General features: G+C 37.4%; 1 protein-coding gene across 2 annotated transcripts in view; it reads left to right on the top strand.

Annotated features, from left to right (window-relative positions):
* The first annotated feature begins 14,705 nt into the window (after window positions 1-14,705).
* The window catches only part of LOC134652512 (opsin-3), a 32,688-nt gene continuing 22,111 nt past the window's right edge, over window positions 14,706-25,282 (top strand). The window contains exons 1-4 of one of the 2 annotated variants that reach the window (XM_063507706.1): window positions 14,706-14,913; window positions 16,312-16,503; window positions 22,912-23,127; window positions 23,572-23,702. In XM_063507706.1, the coding sequence (XP_063363776.1) occupies window positions 14,861-14,913; window positions 16,312-16,503; window positions 22,912-23,127; window positions 23,572-23,702 (592 nt within the window). In that variant the 5' untranslated portion in view covers window positions 14,706-14,860. Of the gene's footprint in view, window positions 14,914-16,311; window positions 16,504-16,545; window positions 16,603-22,911; window positions 23,128-23,571; window positions 23,703-25,282 lie in introns of those variants that run through there. The other variant, XM_063507708.1, reaches the window with a different exon arrangement.

A 25,282-nucleotide genomic window follows, 5' to 3' on the forward strand; every position in this document is an offset into this window, starting at 1 on the left:
ATTCCAAATCAAGATAATATACAGGGTGCTTCCTGTAACAGGAGCAATAAATTAAACTAAACATTTGTTCAGCAACTTTTAAAAATTATGAATCCTTTAGACTTGCTCTTTTTCATACAGAATAAATATTGCCTTCAATGTACGCTGACATCAGTGTGTTTGACGTTGCTTGACTTGCTTGTCACGCTTTAAACATAAGAAAATTTGCAATACATTGCGTCTTAGAATGAACTTTAAAGTGTAATAAAAATCAAAACATGAGTTATTTTTAAAAGTTGCTGAACAAATGTTGGTCAGTTTGAGGAGTACAGCCTACAGTTTAATTTATTGCTCTTGTTACAGGAAGCACCCTGTAGACAACATAATTAGAGTCTTCATTCTCAACAACAACCAATACAAAACAAACAATTGTCAGTAACAATCGGGGCAAGTAAATATTCAGGCCCGAGAAATTAACGGCCTCAGTAATTGTCCGAGAACAAAAAACAAATGAATGTTCCTCTATTGTTAACGGAGCCCGCTAATTACTATAAACGATAGTCTCGTTTTCCTTTTACAAGTATTTGGGACACGGATTACCTATTGGATGGTGCATGTGCCCTGAAGTCAATCGCGATTGAACATGTGCGATTACAAAAAAAAAATCAAAATTCGTTTATTTTTAACCACTTTTTGCCTAGGTGTCGAATCCTCCTTTTAAGTTTGACACTTGTGTTAGGAGGTATTCGCTCTTTCATACAAAGGTTATAATGGTAAAAATATGTTTTACAATATTACAATTAAAATTACAATGGCGATTGACCGATTATAACCCCGATCAAAAGACGAACCCACGCTAGGACGGTCCGGGTCCGACGCTTTGTTTTCTATGACGTTGTTTTCTATAGGAAACGAAAATGTTCCCGGACCGTTCTATCGTGAGTCATCCTTTATGTGATTGTCAATCGTAGTAATTTGAAGATTGTCGACAGTTATTTCGATAGTTACCATAGATAATAGTTGCGCCATGTGATCGATAATCCTTATAGTCTTCAATCTATTTGACATACTTGGAGAACTCAAAAACTGAATATAATACCGAAAAAAAAAAAGAATATATACATAACAACATCGATGTCTTAGCGGTATTTTATGAAATCAAATTCTGAGGTTATAAATATGTTATATGTTTAATTGCAATTCAAGCAAGCAAGTCAACAACATAACGTTTTACTTTCTAGAGTAAATAAATGAAAGAACAAATTATAGTAAATAATATGATATCATTTGTATTATATACGACTCTTGAACTTCCTTAACCCTTTAACCGCCAAAGACGTCATTAGACGCGCGCGGCTACAGGCCAATATCAACCTTCGTGCATTCCGACAAGGTTCACTATGACGCGCGCACGATAGGCACGGCGGACAAAGGGTTAAGTCGCTGTATATCAGGCTTTACGTATCGGGTTCGTTGACCTTTGAGCTACATATAAAATATTCTTTGCGTCAGCGGCCATTAGCGTGGGCGTTATTTCCTGCCTTCGGAGCAGGGATGTTGCGGATGCAGATTTTTTGACATCCGCGGATGCGGATGCGGATGCGGATTTTTAAAGGCTCACATCCGCGGATGCGGATGCGGATGCGGATGTCAAGATTAGGTACTTAGAAAACGTCAAATATTACATTTTTAGTATTTTTTTTTTATTAAATAAAAAGCGGCCAAGTGCGAGTCGGACTCGCCCATGAAGGGTTCCGTATTTAGGCGATTTAAGACGTATAAAAAAAAACTACTTACTAGATCTCGTTCAAACCAATTTTCGGTGGAAGTTTACATGGTAATGTACATCATATATTTTTTTTAGTTTTATCATTCTCTTATTTTAGAAGTTACAGGGGGGGGGGGACACACATTTTACCACTTTGGAAGTGTCTCTCGCGCAAACTATTCAGTTTAGAAAAAAATGATATTAGAAACCTCAATATCATTTTTGAAGACCTATCCATAGATACCCCACACGTATGGGTTTGATGAAAAAAAAATTTTTGAGTTTCAGTTCGAAGTAGATATGAGCGCCGATATGCAATTGGCCGGCGGCGGCGCGCCGGTCAAAATCGGTCGGCGGCGGCGGCGTATCGGCGGCGTGGCCTTGAAAACACATGTATGTGGGATGGGAAATTGTAGGTTAGAAATAAATGAAACAAAAACTTTCATTAAAATGTGTATATTATGCATGTGGTAGGTACGTAACAAAATCACCAATTCCTTTTATTACAAATCAGTTTTACAGTAAAACAAGGCAAATGCATATTGCATTGCAAGTAACAAACCCCTCTATGCCTTCATTTTACATGCAGAGTAAAGCTTACCTACTATTAAATAAACAACATTTGCTAATGAACTAAAATTAATCAACTTTCAAACTTTCTAAAATAATCATCAACAATTGTATAATCATTAAAGTAGATCCATTACCATAAAATAAATAATCATCTGTTCTTCATTAAGTCTTCTAGTATCATTTTAAATTCAGTAACTAATCTCAGTACAATCACTACCGTTGTTCATATCCTCAATACGAATAACGATGATTTAAAGCAAATGTAAAGCACCTTTGCAGATTGTATAATTATCGTGAATAAATATAATTCTGTTTATTCTCAGTGGATTTAACCGTGAACGCCTTGCTGTTATTATTTGCCCAGCAACAGAAAACACGCGTTCACTCGGCGTGCTCGTAGCTGGAATTCCCAAAAGAGATCGTGACAGAGCGTACAAATTTGGCAGAGTATTCTTTTTATCTTTCCAATACTCTAACAGGTTACCATTAGAAGGTACAATATCTTCAGGGCATGAAGAACTGAAGTATTTCCAACACTCATTCTCAATGACGCTATCAAAATCGTATTGAGCAGTGCCATGTCTTCGTGCTAAGCTCATAAGTAAATTCGGCGTTGATGTACTCGGCCCTGGTACCGGTGCAGAATCGGTATCCTCGGCTGCCTTTTCAGTAACGTTTTGTGCCAATCTGCTTTTCATTATTGATGTTAGGAATGACACTTTGGTTGCATTTTTAGCTTCCATAATTTCATCAATATCAGTAATGGCATGAAAACGACAGTCTAGCAATGCGGCACTAATAATCAGATCGGATAACGGAAATCTGTGATCGAGTTTGAGAAACATATTGTTTTTCATTCTAGTTATTATTACAGGTTCATCATCATCCACCTCAAGTAAAAGTCTCTTTATTTCTGACCGGAAAACCAGCGCTAAATTAATCGTTGGTTGATTCTCCGCACTCATCACTTCAACTACTATTTTAAATTTTTCAAGAAACTTAGTAATATCTTCAATCATGTCGTGTTCGGCGTCCGTCAATTGCAGCTGGTTCTTTCCTATCTCACCAAGAATTCCGTTGATAGGGCGGCGGTTTGCCCGATGGTTTAAGCTTTGTAGCATCATTAAAATACTGTGCCATCTCGTAGGCGTACTGGTTTTTATAGTTGGTGGTTGAGGTAATCCTTTAGGCGCATCTACAGATCTTAAATCGTTGTCACTACTCTCTGATTCATTATCTGAGTCGTATTCATCTGCCTCCTCTGCAATGTACTGACCAATATCTTCAATAGTTGTAAGCAAGTGGCGTTGCTCTGCAGTTGCAGCGGCTTCAACTTGAGGTGCCCTGTATCTTATGTGTTTCACAATTTTCTTACATTTTTGCACAATAACAGATATCTCATCAGTACTTTGAACGCCGTCTACGGTTACCAAATTATGAAGAGCGTGTCCAAGACATAAGTGATTTTCAATACCCAATAAAGTAGCAGCTCTTTTCATGTTACTCCCGGCGTCAGTTACCAAGTACAAATCTTTATGTTGTATCCCAAAATTGCGCCAAATTTGCTTTAGCTCATCTCTAATAGTTTCACCTGTATGTTTTTTGCTAACCTGTTTTGTAGCTAGCGTATATTTCATTAGCTGCATTTCTTCAGAAATAAAATGGTATGTACAAGTTACGTAATGACGACGTCTGTATCGATCAGTCCACATATCAGTTGTTAATGCGCCGTAACGGGGGTTTTGCTTTTCGATAAACGCCTTTACATATGATAGCATACTGCTGTACACATCTTCAAGTCCTTCGCGTGCTATATTTTGCCTTGACGGTAAATCTTGTTCAGAAACTATAATTTGGTATTTTTTGAAAAAATCTACCATGGCATCGTCGTCCACTGTATCGAACGGCAACAAAGACCTTGCAAACCATAGGGCGAGATCTCGACAAAGCAACCATTTATCATTCTTCTTTTCACGTGATTGGCTGGGCTGGTTCGTAATAGTTGACGGTGTTCTCGGGGAGAAAAACTTTTGAATTGGTACTGCAACATTTTTCTGTATGTCCTCTATGTTATGATCATCTTTCAAATGACGGAGAAGGTTCCCGGTTGCAATATTTTTACTGTAGTTCTTCACCAGTGCTCTAAAACAAAACAAAAACATTATAAAATATAAATAATAGGTAAGCATAAGTTAAAATAGATAAATAAAAGAGAGTTGAAAAAATACCACGTGCGTGGCATGGTATTTTATAATTCAGTTTTGTGCACAACTAAATACAATAATAATAAAAATAGTCTTGGTTAACAAACTTCAAGAGATGTAGGATCAGGCTAAGCTTACTCTGCCGCGTTTTTGATAGCACAAAGTGTAAAAGTGTTATTTTAAACGGCAAAGTCATAACTGCTATGAAATTTGAAATTATGATGTTTTTAACATCAAAAACTCTGCAGAGTTAGTTTAGCCTGACTCTAAATATTATATTTTTTATATTTAAGCCTTTTATTTCTTTAATAATACATTATATTATATACAATACATTTAAATTTAAATTATACATTTAATTTTACACTCTAAATATGTAGACATTAAAACATTTTTAAATTCACAGGACATGTGGTATTTTTGTAGCTTTGCTTTTTTTAAACCTACATAATGACAATAAAATCACAAACCATTGAAATGTAGCATAAGAATATTGTGTTTTAAATGCATACAATTAAAAAAAAAACGATATCGTGTGAATACAATATTTAGGTACTTACTTGGAAAACAATTCATTTTCGTCCTTTTCTTTGGCGTTGTTTAAACATACACCACAAAACACTTGTTCGCCAAGCACTGTCCTTCTTTTCCCATCGATATCGATGGTTAATTGACCGAAATATTTCCAGCAACTACTTTGTTTGCCTGCAACTTTCGCCGCCGGGATAACAAAGAGCTTATTTAGTTTTGTTTTATAAATGTTTACATCAGTTGAACCCGAAGCTGATGCCATATCGTACCGGTCGTACAACAGTGCAGAATTACAACTGATTAGAAACAATGAATTGTATCTGTTAGCGCGCGCGGGTAGTAGGGAGGGATGCCGCGCCGGTGGCGCCACGCCGGCGGCGGCAGCGCGAAGTTTTCTCCGGCGGCATATCTAATATGTAGTGTATTGTATATTTATACAATCTATAAATTGTAATAAGTTACGTTCCACAATAAAAAAGGTAGGAAATCAGTATGTTTATTAAAAGGATATTGATATATTAACATTGATATTAATTTCGTTTCCCTAAGACAAGTAGCACGGTTACCAGAAAGATAAGTTTGCATTTACCATCGATATTTTTGACCTAAAATACCTTTTGAATGCCTATAAACTATCCCGAGTGGCACCGTCAAAGATCTAAACTCGTAAACTCGTATATATTATCTGATTCTGAAAGTAGTAGTAACTACCAAGGTCACGCCGATGCCGCGCCGATAGCGCAGCGTCGGCGGCGGCGGCGCGAAAATTTTGTCGGCGGCGGCGGCGCGCCGGCGCGGCGCTCATAGCTAGTTCGAAGTATGGGGAACCCCAAAAATTTATTGTTTTTTTTTCTATTTTTGTGTGAAAATCTTAATGCGGTTCACAGAATACATCTACTTACCAAGTTTCAACAGTATAGTTCTCATAGTTTCGGAGAAAAGTGGCTGTGACATACGGACGGACAGACAGACGGACAGACGGACAGACGGACAGACAGACAGACATGACGAATCTATAAGGGTTCCGTTTTTTGCCATTTGGCTACGGAACCCTAAAAAACCAAACGTTTAGTATTTGAGCAAGAATATAGGTGCGTTATATTTAATAAACAGTAACTTCGCCGACTTTTCTGGATCTAGACGATTTCGTTATAGGTAATGACGAAATTACCTAGCACTTACGCCGCCGCTAAGACGTTCCTGTACCGACTTGTTCAACATCCGCATCCGCATAAGCTCCGCATCGATTTTATGCGGATGCGGATGCGGATGCGGATGTTGAAAATAATGCGGATGTTCCGCGGTTGCGGATGCGGATGCGGATGTTCGCAACATCCCTGCTTCGGAGTATTTCTGTTTATTGTCAGTTACATAAAAGGCTTAATATACGGGATTGCTAAAAATAATGTCAATTTTTTTTTTATATTGTCCATATTACTTACCTTCACGTTTTTGTAAAATGTCATTAAAATAAAACTACAATCAACATAAAATCTGGGGGCACGGCCGTGCCCCCGCCAAGACGAGACAAAGGGCAAAAGGCAGTGCATATCTTTTCTCGGCACGTTTCGTCGTATTTTCGAATCTATATATTCTCCTGTGGCTTTGATAGTCCGACAAGAAATTGTAGAAATTAAAAAGCGGCCAAGTGCGAGTCGGACTCGCCCATGAAGGGTTCCGTATTTAGGCGATTTATGACGTATTAAAAAAAACTACTTACTAGATCTCGTTCAAACCAATTTTCGGTGGAAGTTTACATGGTAATGTACATCATATATTTTTTTTAGTTTTATCATTCTGTTATTTTAGAAGTTACAGGGGGGGGGGACACACATTTTACCACTTTGGAAGTGTCTCTCGCGCAAACTATTCAGTTTAGAAAAAAAATGATATTAGAAACCTCAATATCATTTTTGAAGACCTATCCATAGATAGGGTACACGTATGGGTTTGATGAAAAAAAAATTTTTGAGTTTCAGTTCTAAGTATGGGGAACCCCAAAAATGTATTGTTTTTTTTTCTATTTTTGTGTGAAAATCTTAATTCGGTTCACAGAATACATCTACTTACCAAGTTTCAACAGTATAGTTCTTATAGTTTCGGAGAAAAGTGACTGTGACATACGGACGGACAGACGGACAGACAGATAGACAGACAGACAGACATGACGAATCTATTAAGGGTTCCGTTTTTTGCCATTTGGCTACGGAACCCTAAAAAGTGGCAACATTGAAGTGCAGTCCTGTTTTCTTAGATTGATTTGAAAGGGACGATAACACTACAATGTTGCCACTTTTTAACTTCTACAATTTCTTGGACTGTACAAACGCATTCGTTAAAAGTTAAGCAGACGTTATGGAATATGGGCCCGATTCGGATTTTGAACTAGACATCTATTAGATATCTATTAGACATTACCAAGATACGACAACGATATTTTTGAGATCTAGCCTGTCAAATTTGACATTTCCGCGATTCTGGAGATACCTACTCTTAAACGATTTCCACAATGTCTAAAAAGTCTCGTTATGTATTTTTAGATCTCAAAACGACGTAAAAGTTACATTGGTTGCCCGAATTGAGCTACAAAAGATATCTAGTTGAAATCTAAACTACCAGGTATCTAGTATATATCGTATCGTTCTCTTCTCTAGAACGGATCTTTTTTTTCCGAATACCGTGGTATGTCAGTTTGACACTGCTAAGGCAGTCGTGGTAAGGCTTTTAGGTCTCGTAGCAGCGTAGCTGGTAGCGTCGTAGAATTCTACGAGCCGCGTAGCAGCCTACGCACGTGCCGATGAGTATTTCTACGTACGGCGGTATTCGGGAAATGAATTAGAGATTAACTAGATACGATATGGTAAAGATATGTGACGTTCCACGGAAAAAGGTACCTTATGGCGGCTGGCGCCGCGATTCGGGAAATGAATTAGAGATTCACTAGATATGAAATAGTAAAGATATGTGACGTTCCACGACGAAAGGCACCTTATGGCGGCTGGCGCTTACGTCGCATAGCGCCGCAATGATATTGGAGCGGCGTTAATAATAGCGTAAGCGCGAACCGCCATAAGGTACCTTTTCTCGTGGGACGTCACATATTTTTACTATATCGTATCTAGTTAATGTCTAATTCATTTCCCGAATCGCGCCGATAGACACCTACCGCGGTATTCGGAAAACAAGATCCGTTCTAGAGAAGAGAACGATACGATATGTACTAGATACCTGGTAGTTTATATTTCAACTAGATATCTTTTGAAGCTCAATTCGGGCAACCAATGTCACTTTTACGTTAAATTATCGTAGTAAGATCATTTCAAAATCGTTTTGAGATCTAAAAATACATAACGAGACGTTTTAGACATTGTGGAAATCGTTCAAGAGTATCTGTAGAATCGCGGAAATGTCAAATTTGACAGGCTAGAACTTTAAAAATATCGTTGTCGTATCTTGGTGATGTCTAATAGATGTCTATTAGATATCTAGTTCAAAATCCGAATCGGGCCCCTAATGCCTATGATCTATGACAGCATTCATATCATAAAGTGGCGCCAGAGAGGCGATGGGTACACCCATTACATGTCTGTTTGATGAAAGTCTACGGGCCCGATTCGGATTCGGAAATAGACATCTGTTAGATATCTTTTAGACATCGCCAAGATACGATAACGATATGTTTAAGATCTAACCTGTCAAATTTGACATTTGCGCGATTCTGGAGATACTCTTGAACGATTTCCACAAGATATGGCTTAGAGATCCAATTCACAACTAATAGATATCTAACTCTATCTAACGTAAAAGTGACATTGGTTGCTCGAATTGCGCTGCAAAAGAGAACTAGTTGAAATCTAAACTATAACGTATCTAGAATGGATCTAGTACGTGTCGTCTCTTGTGAATTCATCTTGAAGTTCGAATACGGCAGTACATCTAATATACAAATATCTATTTCCCTAGGATTACACAGTATTTCAGACTGTATTACGAAGAGATGAAATAGTTCAACGGCCTCTGTTGCCTACTTATAGATGCTTGCCTTATCTACGATTCTGAAGATACCGCATTGCCTGTATATCGAATCCCGATGAGAACATTTTTAGTATGCGTAAAAAAACAGGAAAGTCAGTAAGCCTTTTATAATCGTAGGTACGAGTATTTGTACCTGAGTTATTGAGATTTATATGTATGTATTTATTTATTTACGTAAGTGTGTACTTAAAATATTTTCGCCAAGTACCTGTTGTAAATGATTTGCTTAAGTTATATACTACCCTTTTTTAATTTCTACTCAGCATCAGAATACTTTCGATCTCTACTCTAATACTACGAACGAATGGGAATAAAAATCTGGGGACAATTTTTGTAGTTTCCAACTTTAAATAAACTGCCCCACTTTCAGTTACAGGCTACAAGTATATTTTGTAAAAACTGGCCAAGTCAGAGTCGGACTCGCGCACTAAGGGTTTTGTACCATTACGCAAAAAACGGCAATAAATAAATTTCTTTTATTTTGTTTTTAGTATTTGTTGTTATAGCGGCAACAGAATTACTAATAAGTTTCCCAATTCCATTAAACAAGAACCTCGTCATGCAGTATTTAAAAACAACCTGAAAAAAATATTGATTGAAAAATGTTATTACTCCGTAAAGGATTTTATTGACGATGATAATTTATTATAAACCTAATTTAATTATACAATTGTATTTGGACTTTGAAAAGTATTGGATCTAATTTATTTTTGATTGCATGAAATTATATTTGTTTTAACTTAATTTAATTGATTTTATTATTTTAAATTTGCATTATTTCTAATTTAATTCAATTTACTGTTGTTTTAATTTAAATCATTTTGTTTTAATTTGTTCGAATTTGTCTTCACCTAATTTAATTAGTTTTATATTAGTTTTAAGTATGTTGTGTGACCTAGCAGGGTGTCATGGACCGACATTATTTGATTATTTAACACCTTTCTAATTTTATGTACATGATTATACAACATATAAATGAAATAAATGAATTACATCATCTGCGAAAATTGTGTCTAGCTATCGGTTCATGAGTTACAGCCTGGCGACAGACAGACGGACAGACAGACAGACAGACAGACGGACAGACACACAGACGGACAGTGGACTCTTAGTAATAGGGTCCCGCTTTTTACCCTTTGGCTACGGAACCCTAAAAAGCGACCTAGATAGTCCAGTGGTCCAGGATTTGTAAGCGGAAGTGCAGATTAATGCAAACGAGCGCACTTTAAGCGTTTCATTTGTTTTCATACTTAAGTGGTCCCGGGGGCGATATTCCAACTTTAAAAATGTGATTTTGATGGCAATAGAGCGGGAAAATACTATAATATAATAGAAAATTTATGTCACGGTTAGATAATTCATTGCATTAAAACACGAGTGTGGGTTTATGGAACGAGCTGAAAGCGACTTTCATAAAAACATCACACTGAGTATTTTTATTACGACCGACGCAAATAATGGCCTTCCCTAATTTGTTATTGCTGTACCTATAAAGATTTTTGATAACACGCACAGTCAGCGCCTATTCGTTTAGGGCCATCCCACATCTAACGTCTTTCGAGCGTCGGCGTCTGGTCAGCGCTATGGAAAATGACATCGCTGCGCAGTTGCGTCGACGTTGCGTCGAGCAGCGGCCATAGAGTTGTAGACGCCGACGCTCGAAAGACGCTAGATGTGGGGTGGCCCTAAAGTTGCCATTTTTTGTTATGTCAATTGATTCCATTCATATCCATTATTAATTATGCGCGTGTAATAGAGATAGCAATAGGCAGGTCAATGTAATCTATGTGGAAATCGCCTCTGCTTTAGACAAACTGTTCACTCTACGCTCTCTGGTACCATCACGCTCCGTGTACGCCATTTATAGTCCTAGCTAAATTGGTTGTTCCATAGTTACGCTATGGAATAACCAATTTAGCTAGAACCCTAAATGGCGTAACAATCACGGAGTGTGACTGTACCTGAGTTAATTCACAAGTTACCTGAAGTGGTGTTTTTAGTTATTTGATATTAATACATGACTGCTCGACTAATTTACCTTGGCATGAAATAAACTGATAGCTGAGAGGAATATCGAATCAAGATCAGATTATTATAGCCGAAATACCGCTCCAAAAACTAGCGAGGACACTAAAACACATGTGCTTCCATGTAGCATAAAATGTTAATATGTAGTAGTTGTGATATTTCTTGCGTACATTTTAGTAGGTACCCCGGACAAGACATCCTCTAGACTGAGCATAATACGCTACCCCCTCTGCCACTATATACGGTAGCTTTACTCCATCTTCGAGTCAAAGTGTCAGAATCCCGTGCACACAGAGTTACACAGTTAACAGCCGAAATATAAACCTTATTTCAATCATATAAGGTCTATCAATGGCCAGTTTAGATTTTTACTGGTGGTAAAGTCTACATCAACGGAGGAATATATTTTCCAAATTGTGATAAATCTCTATACAGAACATTTTTTCCCCTAAATATTAGTAACAAAATTTATACGAAAATGGGGACTTGCAAACTATTACAGAATCGGTTGTAGGATATAAAGTAAAATGTATTTCTTTATTACTTCAAGTTCAGTTATTTTTTTAATTTCTCAAGGAGTGGTCAAAAGTAATTATATTACAGTATAATTTTACTACACATAATGTACATACTTCTTTTTGTTAAGCAGTTAAAATGGTAAGATACTTTTGATGCGTAGTAACTAGTAAGTAGAATCCGTTTCTCTTGATGCTAACTGTACCTTATCATGAATTCCATGTAGCGATAGATTATCTCTAAATCTGAGTTATATTCTTTGAGGCGGGACCTTGGCGTTTTCGCGAAAGTGACTGGCTGATAAATTAGTAATCATTATTTACCTTAGCCACCTAAGGTAAAGTCTTATTGTTAGTGAAAGAAAAGGGTCCTTTAGGTTAGACCGTTTCTATACTTGTAAGTTTTACTTACGTAAGTAGGGACACAGCTATACTAGAGAATGAGAGATGAATATCGTTATCTCATTCTAACAAATAGCTTTGTCCCTACTTCAGTAAGTAAAACTTACAAGTGTAGAAACGGGCTTAGGCTGCTTTCTTACGGCATTACTAATATTGCTCTTATAAAACAAATACTACAGTAAGCATTGGAGTGACAATTTTTGAATAACTTCTTCTTGTTATCTAGTGATCATGAGCTTTTTTCAGTCAGGTACAGATACAAATCGATTTATCTGGCGCCGAATAATATAATATTTTTCTTCGGTTTGCTCTTTCGTGACCTCTAAGTTAGGTTCAGTCTGTGGGGCTTGTTTTTTACTCAAAAAGCACATCTGAAAGTGTGACAAAGAAGGCCCGATTCGAACTTTAAGAAGCGACATGGATTAGATATGTCAGTGTCAAATGTGACGTTTCTTCAAACAAAAATGTCATTTTTGACATTGACACATTTAATCCATATCGTTTCTAGATCTATTAATTGACGTATCTTAAAGTTCGAGTCGGGCAGATAGTCAGCAAACCAATCAGCTTTTACCTACACTTTTGTCTCCAAAAAAAGGGTATTGTTCAGTAGTAAGTAATGCAATCGGCTACATGACTACAGCAGTAGTGCAGCGCGACATTACTGATGACTGCATTTATTGCAGCCGCAAATGTCAAAATCGTAGTGAACGCTCGAAGTTTTGACATTTGCAGTAGCAATTCAGTCGACTGCAATGTCGCGCCGCAATAAGGCAGTAGTAATACCATACCATTAACAAAAACTTGTCATCTGGCATATCTCTCGCGAATGCGGATCACGTTGCGTAGAGCGACTGCCGTATTCGAACTTCAAGATATTCACAAGAGACGACACGTACTAGATCCATTCTAGATACGTTATAGTTTAGATATCAACTAGTTCTCTTTTGCAGCGCAATTCGGGCAACCAATGTCACTTTTACGTTATATAGAGTTAGATATCTATTAGATGTGAATTGGATCTCTAAGTCATATCCTGTGGAAACCGTTTAAGAGTGTCTCCAAAATCGCGCAAATGTCAAATTTGACAGGTTAGATCTTAAACATATCGTTATCGTATCTTGGTGATGTCTAAAAGATATCTAATAGATGTCTATTTCAAAATCCGAATCGGGCCCCGAGATTCAACCTCTTCACAATCGCGTAATGGAGACGCACTGTGGATCCGTTTGGATCAAATGGAAATGTGGAACGGCAATAAAGTAGTGATGTCGGTGTTTTTGTGTTTCTAATGGATCACGTTACACGGAATCGTGAGTTATATAAAGAGCATTTTCATGAAGGGTCCAGAACCCGTACCATGAGTCACTGACAGTGTCAAAATCAGTTTTGAAATGTCAGCATTTACGCTATCGAGAACGTAATTTACTATCTATACATCTCGTTCGCACTAATATGCGAGTACGAGCGAGATGTATAGAAAGTAAATTACGTTCTCGATGGCGTTTATGTCAGTGACAAACTGATGGTAGCCGTACCGGAGAAAACGATGACTGTCAGTTTTGCGACATGCGATAATTTACTTTAAATTAAAAATATAATTTTTACCTTTTGAATCAGCGATAATAGATTTGGGAAAAGACTTAAAATTTGCATTATTTCCGATTAACGGGAACTGACCCAACGCAAATTACAATAAAATAGGCTCTTAATCGTGTTCTCCCTGGATTTGTCATTTATCTCAAATCTTTTTCATCAGTTACCTAATAACACTGGAACAGTTACTCCTTCAGCGAGGACCCTTGCCTATCTTCTTTTTGCGCTGTATATTTTTCTTTTATCGATACGTTAGATGATGAAAAATTATTTGTGTAACATTAATTGGCATTTCGTATTTCTACAAAATGCAATTTGCATGGCTTTGTATTATATTTAGACTCCTAAATATTTACAGTGTAATAAAAGCGTCTCAATAGGGCTAGAAAATATTCACCAAGTATAGAATTTAGCCAAAATATTGATGTGGTCTGGTATTTAGGCATTACTCGCGAAGCATGACCGACGCGCGCTGAATGCTAATGGGCGCCACCCTCAACCAAGTGCACTGAACAAATCTAGCTGCTTCCAAACATTTTGTGGCCTGCGGACGTGATTATGGTCTAGTTAAATGAGATAAAAATTACGTAACTAGCTTTAAAGGTCGATTGATTTAATGTTAAAAGATTTGGATGGTATATTTTAAATGAAAACACATATTATACTAAGCTGACTTTATTACCTAAGTTGCCTCAGTATCTGGGTTTAGTAACGCTCTCGTTGAGCCTCTGACTAGAGTTTGCAAGTGTCCATAGGCTACCGTGTGCGCTTACAACGAGGCTGTATTCTTATTTGACAATGATACAATAAACCTTTGGTACAGAATATAACAGCTGGACGTAGTTTAGAGAAAAGTATCCAACCGACTAAAATCCGTCAATAAAATTTAAATATTCTGGCAATTTTTTCAGGATCCTTTTCGCTAATTTAAATCAAGATTCCTTCACAGTTTGAGAACTCCTGACCGGCATTGATAGAATACATGCTTCGCCAAATAGACAAGCAGCTTTATTTTATTCAATTAAGGAATTAACTAACACGCACTATTTGCTCCATATAAAAGATGGCCGGCGCCGTCGAACCGCACAAGTGAGAAGCGACCCAAGTCGGACTACTCACTTCGTCTTAAACCAGTATTTATTTTTACATTTTTAATTCACAAATGTTGAGACTGGTACTCATAGTGTAGATTTCATAGTCGGCCATTTTGTTTTGAGCTCGTGTGCAAAATGGCTTCCAACTACACGGACGTGATCGGGCCTATGGCGTATCCATTGAAAATGTTAGTATCACCCTTACCTTTGACATTTTGTTTTAGTTAAAAATATGCGTTGAGGTTATTCCGGAAGCGGGATTATTTGAAAATGGCAAATATCTCCTAAAGTAGCAACAGTAAGCAAGATGCCTTTGTAGGCGTTGCATGAGCGTTTTATAGATATATGCCATTTTCAAAATACTCCGATTTCAAACTTACCCCAAAGACCCAGAGTACCTTAGTTGTTCTGAATTAATTGAACAATAAGTACCTTTGGCTAAATTATTTGTCAAAAATTATATTAATCCGGTTAAGAATCAGCATCACACCAATTTTGGTGGCTAGCCATAGGCCGCGCGTGGCGCTTGCGCCACCTAGCGGTCTTATCTGTCGTAATCGTAACAGACGCGTTTTGTTAGAAAGCGAATCTTCTGTACCTAGTACTATTATTTATTGTGTGAATAGTCACAACAGTCTAGTTTATATGTTTTTAAAAGTACCGTTGATCCGCTCAGTCTATACTTTAAAAACATTTCAAATAATAGAAAGTGTTAATCTTGTAATTATTTAAAAACACTAGTTCATATCCTTAACCCTTCCCAAACTGAACTGTTTCTATAACCAAAACAACCGTACCGTATCCGTCTCAATCGACAATTATCACTGCTATTGTTAGTAACAAATGGCAGTCCATAACCCGCAACCGTAATCTATTGGAAACTTCCTTACAAAGCACTCCCATCTCTATTGCAAACCTCATAAAGTTCAGTTTCTTTTGTCTGGCTTGAACGTCCCTGTGACTTGATTGATGGTTACATTTCCACATCCTATATGCCCCTTTGAAATATTGGGCTTGATATTCTGGTGCTTCGAGAGGGCTTTGAGGCTTCGTTGTCGTTTAATTAAAACGCTTTTATCATTTTTTCTTGGTCTTTATTAAACTAATTGAGCCAAAAATCCGGCCTTTTTAGGGGAGATTGCTTCCTTTTAATATAAAATTAAGACTCTATTTTTGTTTTCCTCTTAAAAAGTTACTCGAGGGATTGACTGTGTAGTGTGGCGCGTGAAACATTCAAACAACCTGTAAAAAATATGCAACACATCAAATTTAAATCTCCATACTTTAGGAACAACACACCATTTTCTTTAGTTTTACGTAAGCGTAGAAGTTTATATGCTCAGCAGCAAAAAAAAAATTAACCAGGCACCATCTGATTATCTTATGTTAAAGTCAGAGTTTCATAGAAGCATAGAGCTGATTCACGTTTGCGGCCATATTTTTATTAAAATTACCGCATTATTAAATTGCAATGAATTCAATTTACTTTGAATTTCGCGATTCTGCACCGTTGCTAAAACATTAATCGCCTGTCATTTTACTCTACAATTCTTAAGACTTCAAAAATGCGACCTTATTTTTTTCAGGGTAGCCAGAGAGGTGGAAGAGCACATGTTAGGATGGAACATTCCCGAAGAACACCAAGACATGGTGCACGAGCACTGGCGCGCGTTCCCCGCCGTCAACAAGTACTGGCACTATTGCCTGGCGCTTATCTACACCATGCTGATGGTCACGTCCCTCACGGGCAACGGGATCGTCGTGTGGATCTTTAGCACGTAAGTTCCCCGACAGTACTACTACTGCCTGGCGCCCTACACCATGCTTGTGGTCACGTCGCTCACGGGCAATAGGATCGTTAAATATATCTTTAGCACGTACAAGGTTGGCCATACTGCCATAGTGCCATGAATGCAAAAGGGTTAGCAAGTTATGCAGTGGAGCTAGTAAAAGGAAAAATGCCTGACTGTTGGCATCAAAGTCATCGAAACCGATAAAGAGAAGTATACTGTCGGCTTTGACACTCATACTCCATGCCGCGAAGTCCGTGGATTTTGATTGCGATTTGTACTGACTTCTACTACTTACTTATTCTGATTATTCATTGTGTAATACAATTAATAGAAGAAGTCAATATTCAGAAGAAGAAGAAAAAAAGTAGTAGTGTTTAGTAGAAGTCAGTATTTGTGTAACATTTATTGTTTAGAGCTCAAAGTAGGTAAGTACATTTGAGCAAAACTTAATTCACCCATCCCAGCGACGACAGTTTTGTAATGAGATGTAGACGTATATTTTGTTTTGAATTGCCTGTATACACTAGTGAAAACAATGGCGCTTCAAACAATTTCACTTATTTACAAGCTAAACCCCTTGTTATTACGCAAAGTCGAGAGCGCCTCGAAACAGGGAACTTGTCTAAATGTTTCAACCATCACTTTTTGTAATGAAGGAGACACTCCCGGGATTGTTTACGTAATGGCTCTTACGGAAATCGTGACGTTTTATGTTAGGTACTTTCTAAAAATGTCGGTTAAGTTCTCAGTTTATATTTAGGTTATTTCTTTTCATATAAGCATTGCTTTTTCTATTATATGTTATAGTCACAGACCAACCCCTAGTTATAGTTAATCTCTGTGTGATACGTAGGCTAAGAGTAGTTCTTTTTGTTAAATGATCATGTTCAAAAGTATAATTTTATAGAATAGAATAGAAGTCCACCAAACATAAGATTATTTAACCATCTCAAATCACTATCCTACGTGCTTAAATGCGGGTTCCAAATGAAAATTTAAAGTTGCGTTCACATATGAAAAGATATCAATCGTTCGTCACAAAAGTTGAAGGCACAAAAGTAATATGAATACCCTTGATACTCCATTATTAATAACGGGACTGAATACGACAAATATTTTTACCCAATTATTTAACTAAATCATCATTACCTCAATCTGAACTTTATAATATTAGCATAACCCCAAACTCTACCAGCTGGACGTTCAGAAACCTTCTAACGGAATTCACAAAAGTCCAGGAATTAGTTAAGCCAAAAGGCGGAACAATTTGATCTGATCGAGTGTTGCTGAGGGCGTCAGTCGTTCGGTGATTTAATTAAGTTTCTGAACGGACAACCGACAGAATAAGATGACAGAGGGTTCACATATAGGTAAATTAAATTTATAAAGGCCAAAATAATGTTCATATTATTTGTCATTCATCTACTAAGTAGATTCTACTTAAAAAATATTGATATCGAGTCGATAGCGTACCTATATAAAGTCAGATCTTTAAGTAGACTAAATACAAGTAATACAACAACAACTTAAAAATAACGCAGGTACAGAAATATACTCGTAACCGCGGCTTACTCGTACAATAAGAAAAATCAATGACCTAAAAGGTGTTTCTTAATAATTAAATTAATCACAAAACTTTATGAACCAAAAATGCCTTTTATTCTGAAAAGAAAAAGCTGGGATTAACTTTCGATACAAGAAATTTGGTGCCGTAAAATGTGCCTACTTTGCTCGAGAATTTGATCCAAAACTTGAAATTAAATGTATCTGTTACCTATTATTATGGTATGTTGATATATATTATGCCGATTTATTGTAACCCATCACTATTATCATATTGTAACACTTCAATAAGGTTGTGATAATAGTTTTAATGTATAAAAACTGTTGCAGCACAATAACGCAAAGAAGGCACAATTCACGGTACTTACCTCTTGTAGTAACAATATATTTCATTCACATTTCATTTTCACCTGAAGGTGATGTTAAGTGACGTGCGGGATGTCGACTGCATTTAGCTTCTGCAGCTTTAAAACGGGTGATGTCCACAGAACATATTAAAGAGGTTAGAACGGCTATCGCGCGCAGTTAGTATCGGAACCGGTGTCGCCGCTCGTTGCTCTCCACATTTCCACATTTCTCGCGCAACGGTAGTAAAAACTTGTATGCCTGGTGAATGGATACGCCTCCTTTAGACAGATTTGATGTCTGGCTTCTTAATCTGAACGTTATTGTGGCGCAAAAGGCATGTTTACGTTTTTCGGTCAGCGCGGGCGAGTACTAGCATGCGAGCGTTTGCTCATAACCGGCGGCGACATGTACCCTGCTCGCATCGCCATTCTACTTGTTCTGTGGTGATGTCGCTGTCAAAATCCTTAATAAAGTGACCGACGGATTGAACGCTCTAATCGAGGCAGTACGTGGCTACGAACGTCACTCATTTTATCAAGGAAATTGACAGTGACATGACTGTGCCCGCGGTGAGGCCTTAACAGTGATACTGTAACAGTAAGAGTATTCCATTCTGACCGCAGCTGCACTACTGGTACTGAACGCGTCGCTGTTACTGTCAATTTCCATAGTAAAATGAACAGTAGTGCAGCTGCGGTTGGAAATGGACTGTCACCTTAATGCAGCTGTATTTGCCATCCGAATGTCACCTTAAATTCATAATCTATTCTAAAATTTATTTGAACTACTGTTCCCAGTAATTTTTAAGGTTCCGTAATCAACTAGGAACACTTTTAGTTTCGTTAGCTGTCTATCCTCTATCTGTCTCGTCTTTCCGAGGTTGCTTCGGTCGTTAGTGCTGGAAAGCTGCAATTAGCATTAATTAGCATGGAAATATAAATCAATCATGCCGACAAAAAATAAATTTAAGAGTAGACTACACGTAGAATGGGGATATTTTTATGTTCGCTTTAACCCTAAAGTATGGGATGTCGTTGGATACTTTCAAAAGGAATAGGGTTCAAAAACCATTTTTTGATGCAATACTTTGATAATAAATCGCTCCAACGGAAAAATAATATATCGAAAATATTTTACATAAAGATAAAAATAATTAATATATTAAAGTAAACATGTATATATAAAGCAAAAAGAGTGACAATTTACTTACTTAAAGCAACTCCACCGCCCGAAAGATCTCGAACGAAGTTGGAAACCGCTACTCTTCGCAACTTCGAAAAACGTTTTCAATGTTACGAAAGTACATTTTTATACGCAATCGTATTTATCTTGCTCGTTTTATTCAAAATTCCCCCCGAGTTCCGTCCGAGTAAAGACAATAGATGAAGCGAAACGAAAATTATGATAATTTTATTAAAAAATGTTTGCTTGATGTCCCTTTCGTGTGGAAAGTTTGAGTTGGAAAAGTTTTTATGATAAAGAGTTTGATGACATTTCTTAATTTGAGGATTGGCGATGAACTCTAAATATAGAGTTTGAAGCGGAATAGGGTATTTTCCTACTAGTCAAATCAGTTTCTTTTTTAGAACTGTCAAAACGATTTGCTAATCTATCTATCTATCTAATAACCTTTAAACGAGCTATTCTTGCATATTTATTTATTTATATGTAGGTATATATATTTCGGGGATCTCGGAAAAGGCTCTAACGATTTCGATGAAATTTGGAATATGGGGGTTTTCGGGGGCGATAAATCGATCTATCTAGGTCTTATCTCTGGAAAAACGCAAATTTTTGAGATTTTATGTTTTCCGAGCTTTGCTCGGTCTCCCAGATATTATAGAATTCATATGAAACATTACATCGTGAGTTGACCGTGACTCAACTCACCTACTTTTTTAAAGAAAATTTGCTGTGCTCTAACAGGGTATCATGTACCGACTACCTATTTATATTTTATTTAACACATGTATGTCATGAACATGATTGCAAAAAATAAATGAAATGGAAAAAAAAGTGTGACGGCATTTAATGGATGCCAAGCTGCCAAGTCGCTATAACTTTTTATGATACGAATATATATTAGGAATTAGTAAATTTGAAAGAGGCAATTGAGGCAACGATTTGTTACCATTTCTATTGACCTACATTTCAGATTTTCAGCAATACGAAGTGAATGTCATCCATACTGAAACTTCAATATGTTGCCGGCGCTCCGGAAATGGCCCCTCACTTGCAATAGGCCGCGTGTAACATGTGACGTGAAAACAATTTCCCGGGTTCGAATCCGTAAGGGCATTTATTTGTGTGTTCATCACGAATATTTGTAAGGATTTTGGAAGGTAAGAAGTTATCTGTGTATGTTTTTATCTATACAGGCTGGCCAAAAAGTCGTGGATCAAACGAAACAGGGAGATAAAGGAAGTAATTTCCAACAAAGAATCTTTCTACAGCATGGCCATAACTTCATTGCACGAAAAGTTATGATTTTTTTTTTTATGAAACTACCGAGTTTTTTTTACAATTTACACAATAAAAAATAAATTGATTAAAAGCAATAAAACAAAAAAATGTTTAATTGTGATTAGATAATGTATCAATACTACAAAAATTGTATTCATTGAAGAAAAAACAAAAATTCATAACTTTTCGTGCAATGAAGTTATGGCCATGCTGTAGAAAGATTTTTTTTTGGAAATTACCTACTTTATCTCCCTGTTTCGTTTGATCCACGATTTTTTGGCCACCCTGTATAAGTATGTATAAGTATGTATAACCATAGGGTCGTCTTGTACAGTCAGCACCAATAATAGCAGATGAAACAACGCGCCAAAAGTATGTGCAACTCTGCGGCGGTAGCACGGTCGCATTTTTATCGCTTGTCACCATGCCTGTCACGTTCTAACAAGTATGTGAGGGCGAAAATAATGGGCATAGTGACAGGCGATAAAAATGGAACCATGCTGCGCCCGCAGCTGCAATTCCTTCTCTGTATTTCGCGTTCGTCTGTTGATACAGCAAAGCTTGTACTATGATTAGTACAAGCTTTGCTTAGTGGGTGTCATTCTGTCCTAATGGGCACATGCACTAACGATCAATTGTCATAACGATTATTTTCCATAATGTAAGGTTCTGATAAATGGTTAGGTTTTAGAACTTGCTGCCACAAAAGTGGGTTAGGTTAAGGTTAGAACTGCGACCCTTGCAAAAAGAAAATATGCTTAATAACATTAGGATATAAGTAATAATCAATAATTAGGAAAACAAAAATTAGGGTTTTTAGAGTTAGGACAACTGATCATTATGACAAACAATATTAATTAGGGAATGCAAAGATAGGAGAAAAGACTTTAGGGATTCAGATATAGATCCTTGCTTAGTTTGGGGCCGAGCCAATCTGTGTAGAGTGCTAGAGTGCCCCGAAAATATTTATTAATTTAATTATAATAGAGAAAATATTTGAAAAATGCCATTGCGTTGGATTTTTGTTGTCGGGGCAACATTATACTATTCAATACTCAACGTACTAAATATAAATACTATTAAATACTCAACGTACTAAATGTTACTGACTTTCAAGAAGAAGGAAGTTTAATAATGTAGTTAAAGTTTTTAACAATTTACTGGAATATACAATAACCTAGTAGGACATAAAGTATCGGCCTGCAAAATATTCCTGGCTCGCCGCGCGTCGCTAAAATGCCCGTCACGGTCGTGTATCGATAATATGTCGATTATATCTCGGTTCGGTATTTGGCGCATCGGCGAAATTGGCCTCGTTGAAATACCAGAGAGTATCCATCTATGTAATATTTTAATTAAGTATAGAATAGTGAGACTCCACAGTCAAACAAATGTAGTTTTGTGGAGCTTTGCCCTTAACAAAAAAGTTGTAACTTCTGTGTAATAAATAACAAAAAAAAAATTAGTCATACAGTTAAGTTACATAGGTACAAAACTTCTACTCACTTTCTTTTCTTTGTATAACAATACTAGTTCCAGACACAGAACATAGATAAATATTTGTCACGTAAATGGTAATGCCAAGATTCATGTAATTTCAGCATGTCGTTTTAAAATGAGAAAGTAACTTCAATTGTATGGGAGCGGCTTTTTGTCAACGGGTTCGTATGACTCTTAAATAAGGCGCAGAGTGACTGCTATATACCAAATTAATTTGTTTATTAAATATATTAAACGGGTCATTCACGTATGGGGGTCCCGGTGAAGCTTCTCGTTATGAAGCGAAAACGTCGAGCAATCTTCGACATATGGTGCTACTATCCCGAAGGGAATATAAGTACTTTCCGTGCCTATTTTCCGTGCCTAGTTCCGTGTCACCACGTGTCAATTTATCACCACTAGTTGCAAATTTCTTACTTTCCGCACTTGTATCGTAAATAACTATTATTTCCACGGATATTTAATTCGTTATTTAAAATAAAAAGTAACGAAAAACTTATTCAAATATTCTTGTTACAGTTCAAAATCCCTGCGCAGCGCTAGCAACATGTTCGTGATAAACCTGGCGATCTTCGACATGATGATGATGCTGGAAATGCCCCTGCTCATCATCAACTCCTTCTACCAGCGGACTGTGGGCTTCCAGCTCGGGTGCGACATCTATGCTGCACTCGGCTCGCTCTCTGGTATTGGAGGTGCTATTGCCAATGCCGTGATCGCTTTTGATAGATACAAGTAAGTGTGCCATCTCTCTAGCATCTTGGTTGCATCTTCAACCTACCCTGCCGCTCCTTTCCGATTTCCACCATCGCTCTCCGCGACAACATTTCCATCTTCACCACTAGATGGTTGATGGCAGAGACTTCCTGCCTCGCACAGCTAAATGAACTGTCGTCCGCGGTATTTCCGGTACCGATACGACCTACAAACCTTCAAGAATAGAGCGTACCTACTCCCATCTTTAAAAACGCACTTGCAATCCCTCTGGGCCCCATTTCTCGAACGGTATTAGACCACAAACTGGCAAATCGTATGGGTTGCCATGGCAACACACTAATACCTAATATTAGACATACCGATCGAGGACTTCGAGGTGTTCCTCTTGTCCATGAGTGTAGTTGTGAATGTTGTCATAGATATTAAATATCTACATTTGATTACGCATGTATTGTCCACCAGAACGATATCCTGCCCGCTGGACGGCCGCATCAACAAAGTGCAGGCGTCCCTTCTCATCGTGTTCACCTGGTTCTGGGCATTGCCCTTCACAATCCTGCCCTGGGTCAGAGTGTGGGGAAAATATGTACCAGGTAAGTTATCATACTAACGATATTCTGCCCACGGATAAAGTTTGACCCATTAGCTTCCGACGTTCCTATTCGTCATATAAATAATCTTAAGTTCTTTTACTAGTATTTTTTACTATACAATAATGATACATCAAAATAAAAAATCAAAATACTGTAGCCTCTTTATAGTCCTCTGAGCGACTAGGGGATAACAATATACCTACCAGCCTTTTTAGATCAACAAATTGTGTATACTTGATACTTTAAGTAATTGGTTTAATTTCAACTTCCTCCCAGGCCCAGGCTATTCAGTTGATTTTGTTAGGTGTAATTATCGAACAATTAAGTTAAACAACAATAAAAACTTTCTTAAACAACCAGTCGCTCGTAGAAATAATAAAATGATTCCAGAGAAGCGCCTCATTTTGCCAAGCTTTAACTTAAACTCAGGCTAGACCGGACTGGGCCCGTCTATCGGTGAAAACGTGGTACGCCGGAAGCTCCGGCCCGGCCCCGGCCCGGTATAGCGTGAGCCATCCTTTATACGTATTACTTTAATAAATGGGTCAAAAACGTTCGGAAAAACCGGCGTGTTTTCTGTGAAAGTTAACGATTCTTTCAAGTCCATATATTTTATGATGTCCACAAAAAAGTCGCATACCCTTAACTCATAGAAAGCTTTTGACCCTATTACTTTTATTTCAAATATAACACAATTCACACATTCATATTCATTTAATGTCAGTGTTCATAAATCTGATGAATGATGTTCCTGGTATTGTGATTATGAAAATGTACTTCAGTATGACGTTTGATGCGTCATACAGAACTAATTTTAGTTCCCCAACGGCCCAAGTTCGCTGAACTATTGGCGCATCCTCATTCCGTGAACAATATTTCGCACCCGCAATTTATCTGTTTCTTCAAAAAACTCCTATCAAAAATAAAAATAAGCAGCAAAATGAACCCTATCGCGTTATAAATAAGCGAGATTTTTGTGTGAAAGTGAAGGTGGAGTACGAGATTGTCAAATTAAGGAGGATTAGGATAATTCGTTAACTGGAGTGCAAATTGTCAGCATCCGTTGACCGAGCATTGTCTTGCCTAATCTTCGTTGACGAATGAGGCTAATTTTACATTGCGTGCATTAATAATGCACGATGAAGTTGCTAGTTATGTCCATACCATTTATGTCCATACCATATTTTCCCCAACCGAGACTCACCCATCACCGATACTTCACTACACCTTATAAAACAAAGTCCCCCGCCACGTCGGTTTGTTTGTGTGTATGTTCGCGATAAACTCAAAAACTTCTGAACGGATCTCCATGCGGTTTTCACCTATCGGTAGAGTGGTTCTTGAGGAAGGTTTGAGTGTATAATTTGTTAACCCGTGCAAAGCAGGGGTGGGTCGTAAGGCAAGGTAACAATCGAGAATGTTCTAATAGAAAGTGTGTAGAAAATATCGACCGCCCGCTAAAATAGAACAGAACCACGCACATTTCCGTCCTATAGCTGTGATATCCATTATAGTAATGTTGCATTGATGTGCCTAGCCTATTATCCAAAATATGCTAAATTGATTTTCAGTGAATATGG

This window comes from Cydia amplana, chromosome 11, assembly GCF_948474715.1.
Source record: "Cydia amplana chromosome 11, ilCydAmpl1.1, whole genome shotgun sequence".
In the NCBI taxonomy this organism is placed as follows: domain Eukaryota; kingdom Metazoa; phylum Arthropoda; class Insecta; order Lepidoptera; family Tortricidae; genus Cydia; species Cydia amplana.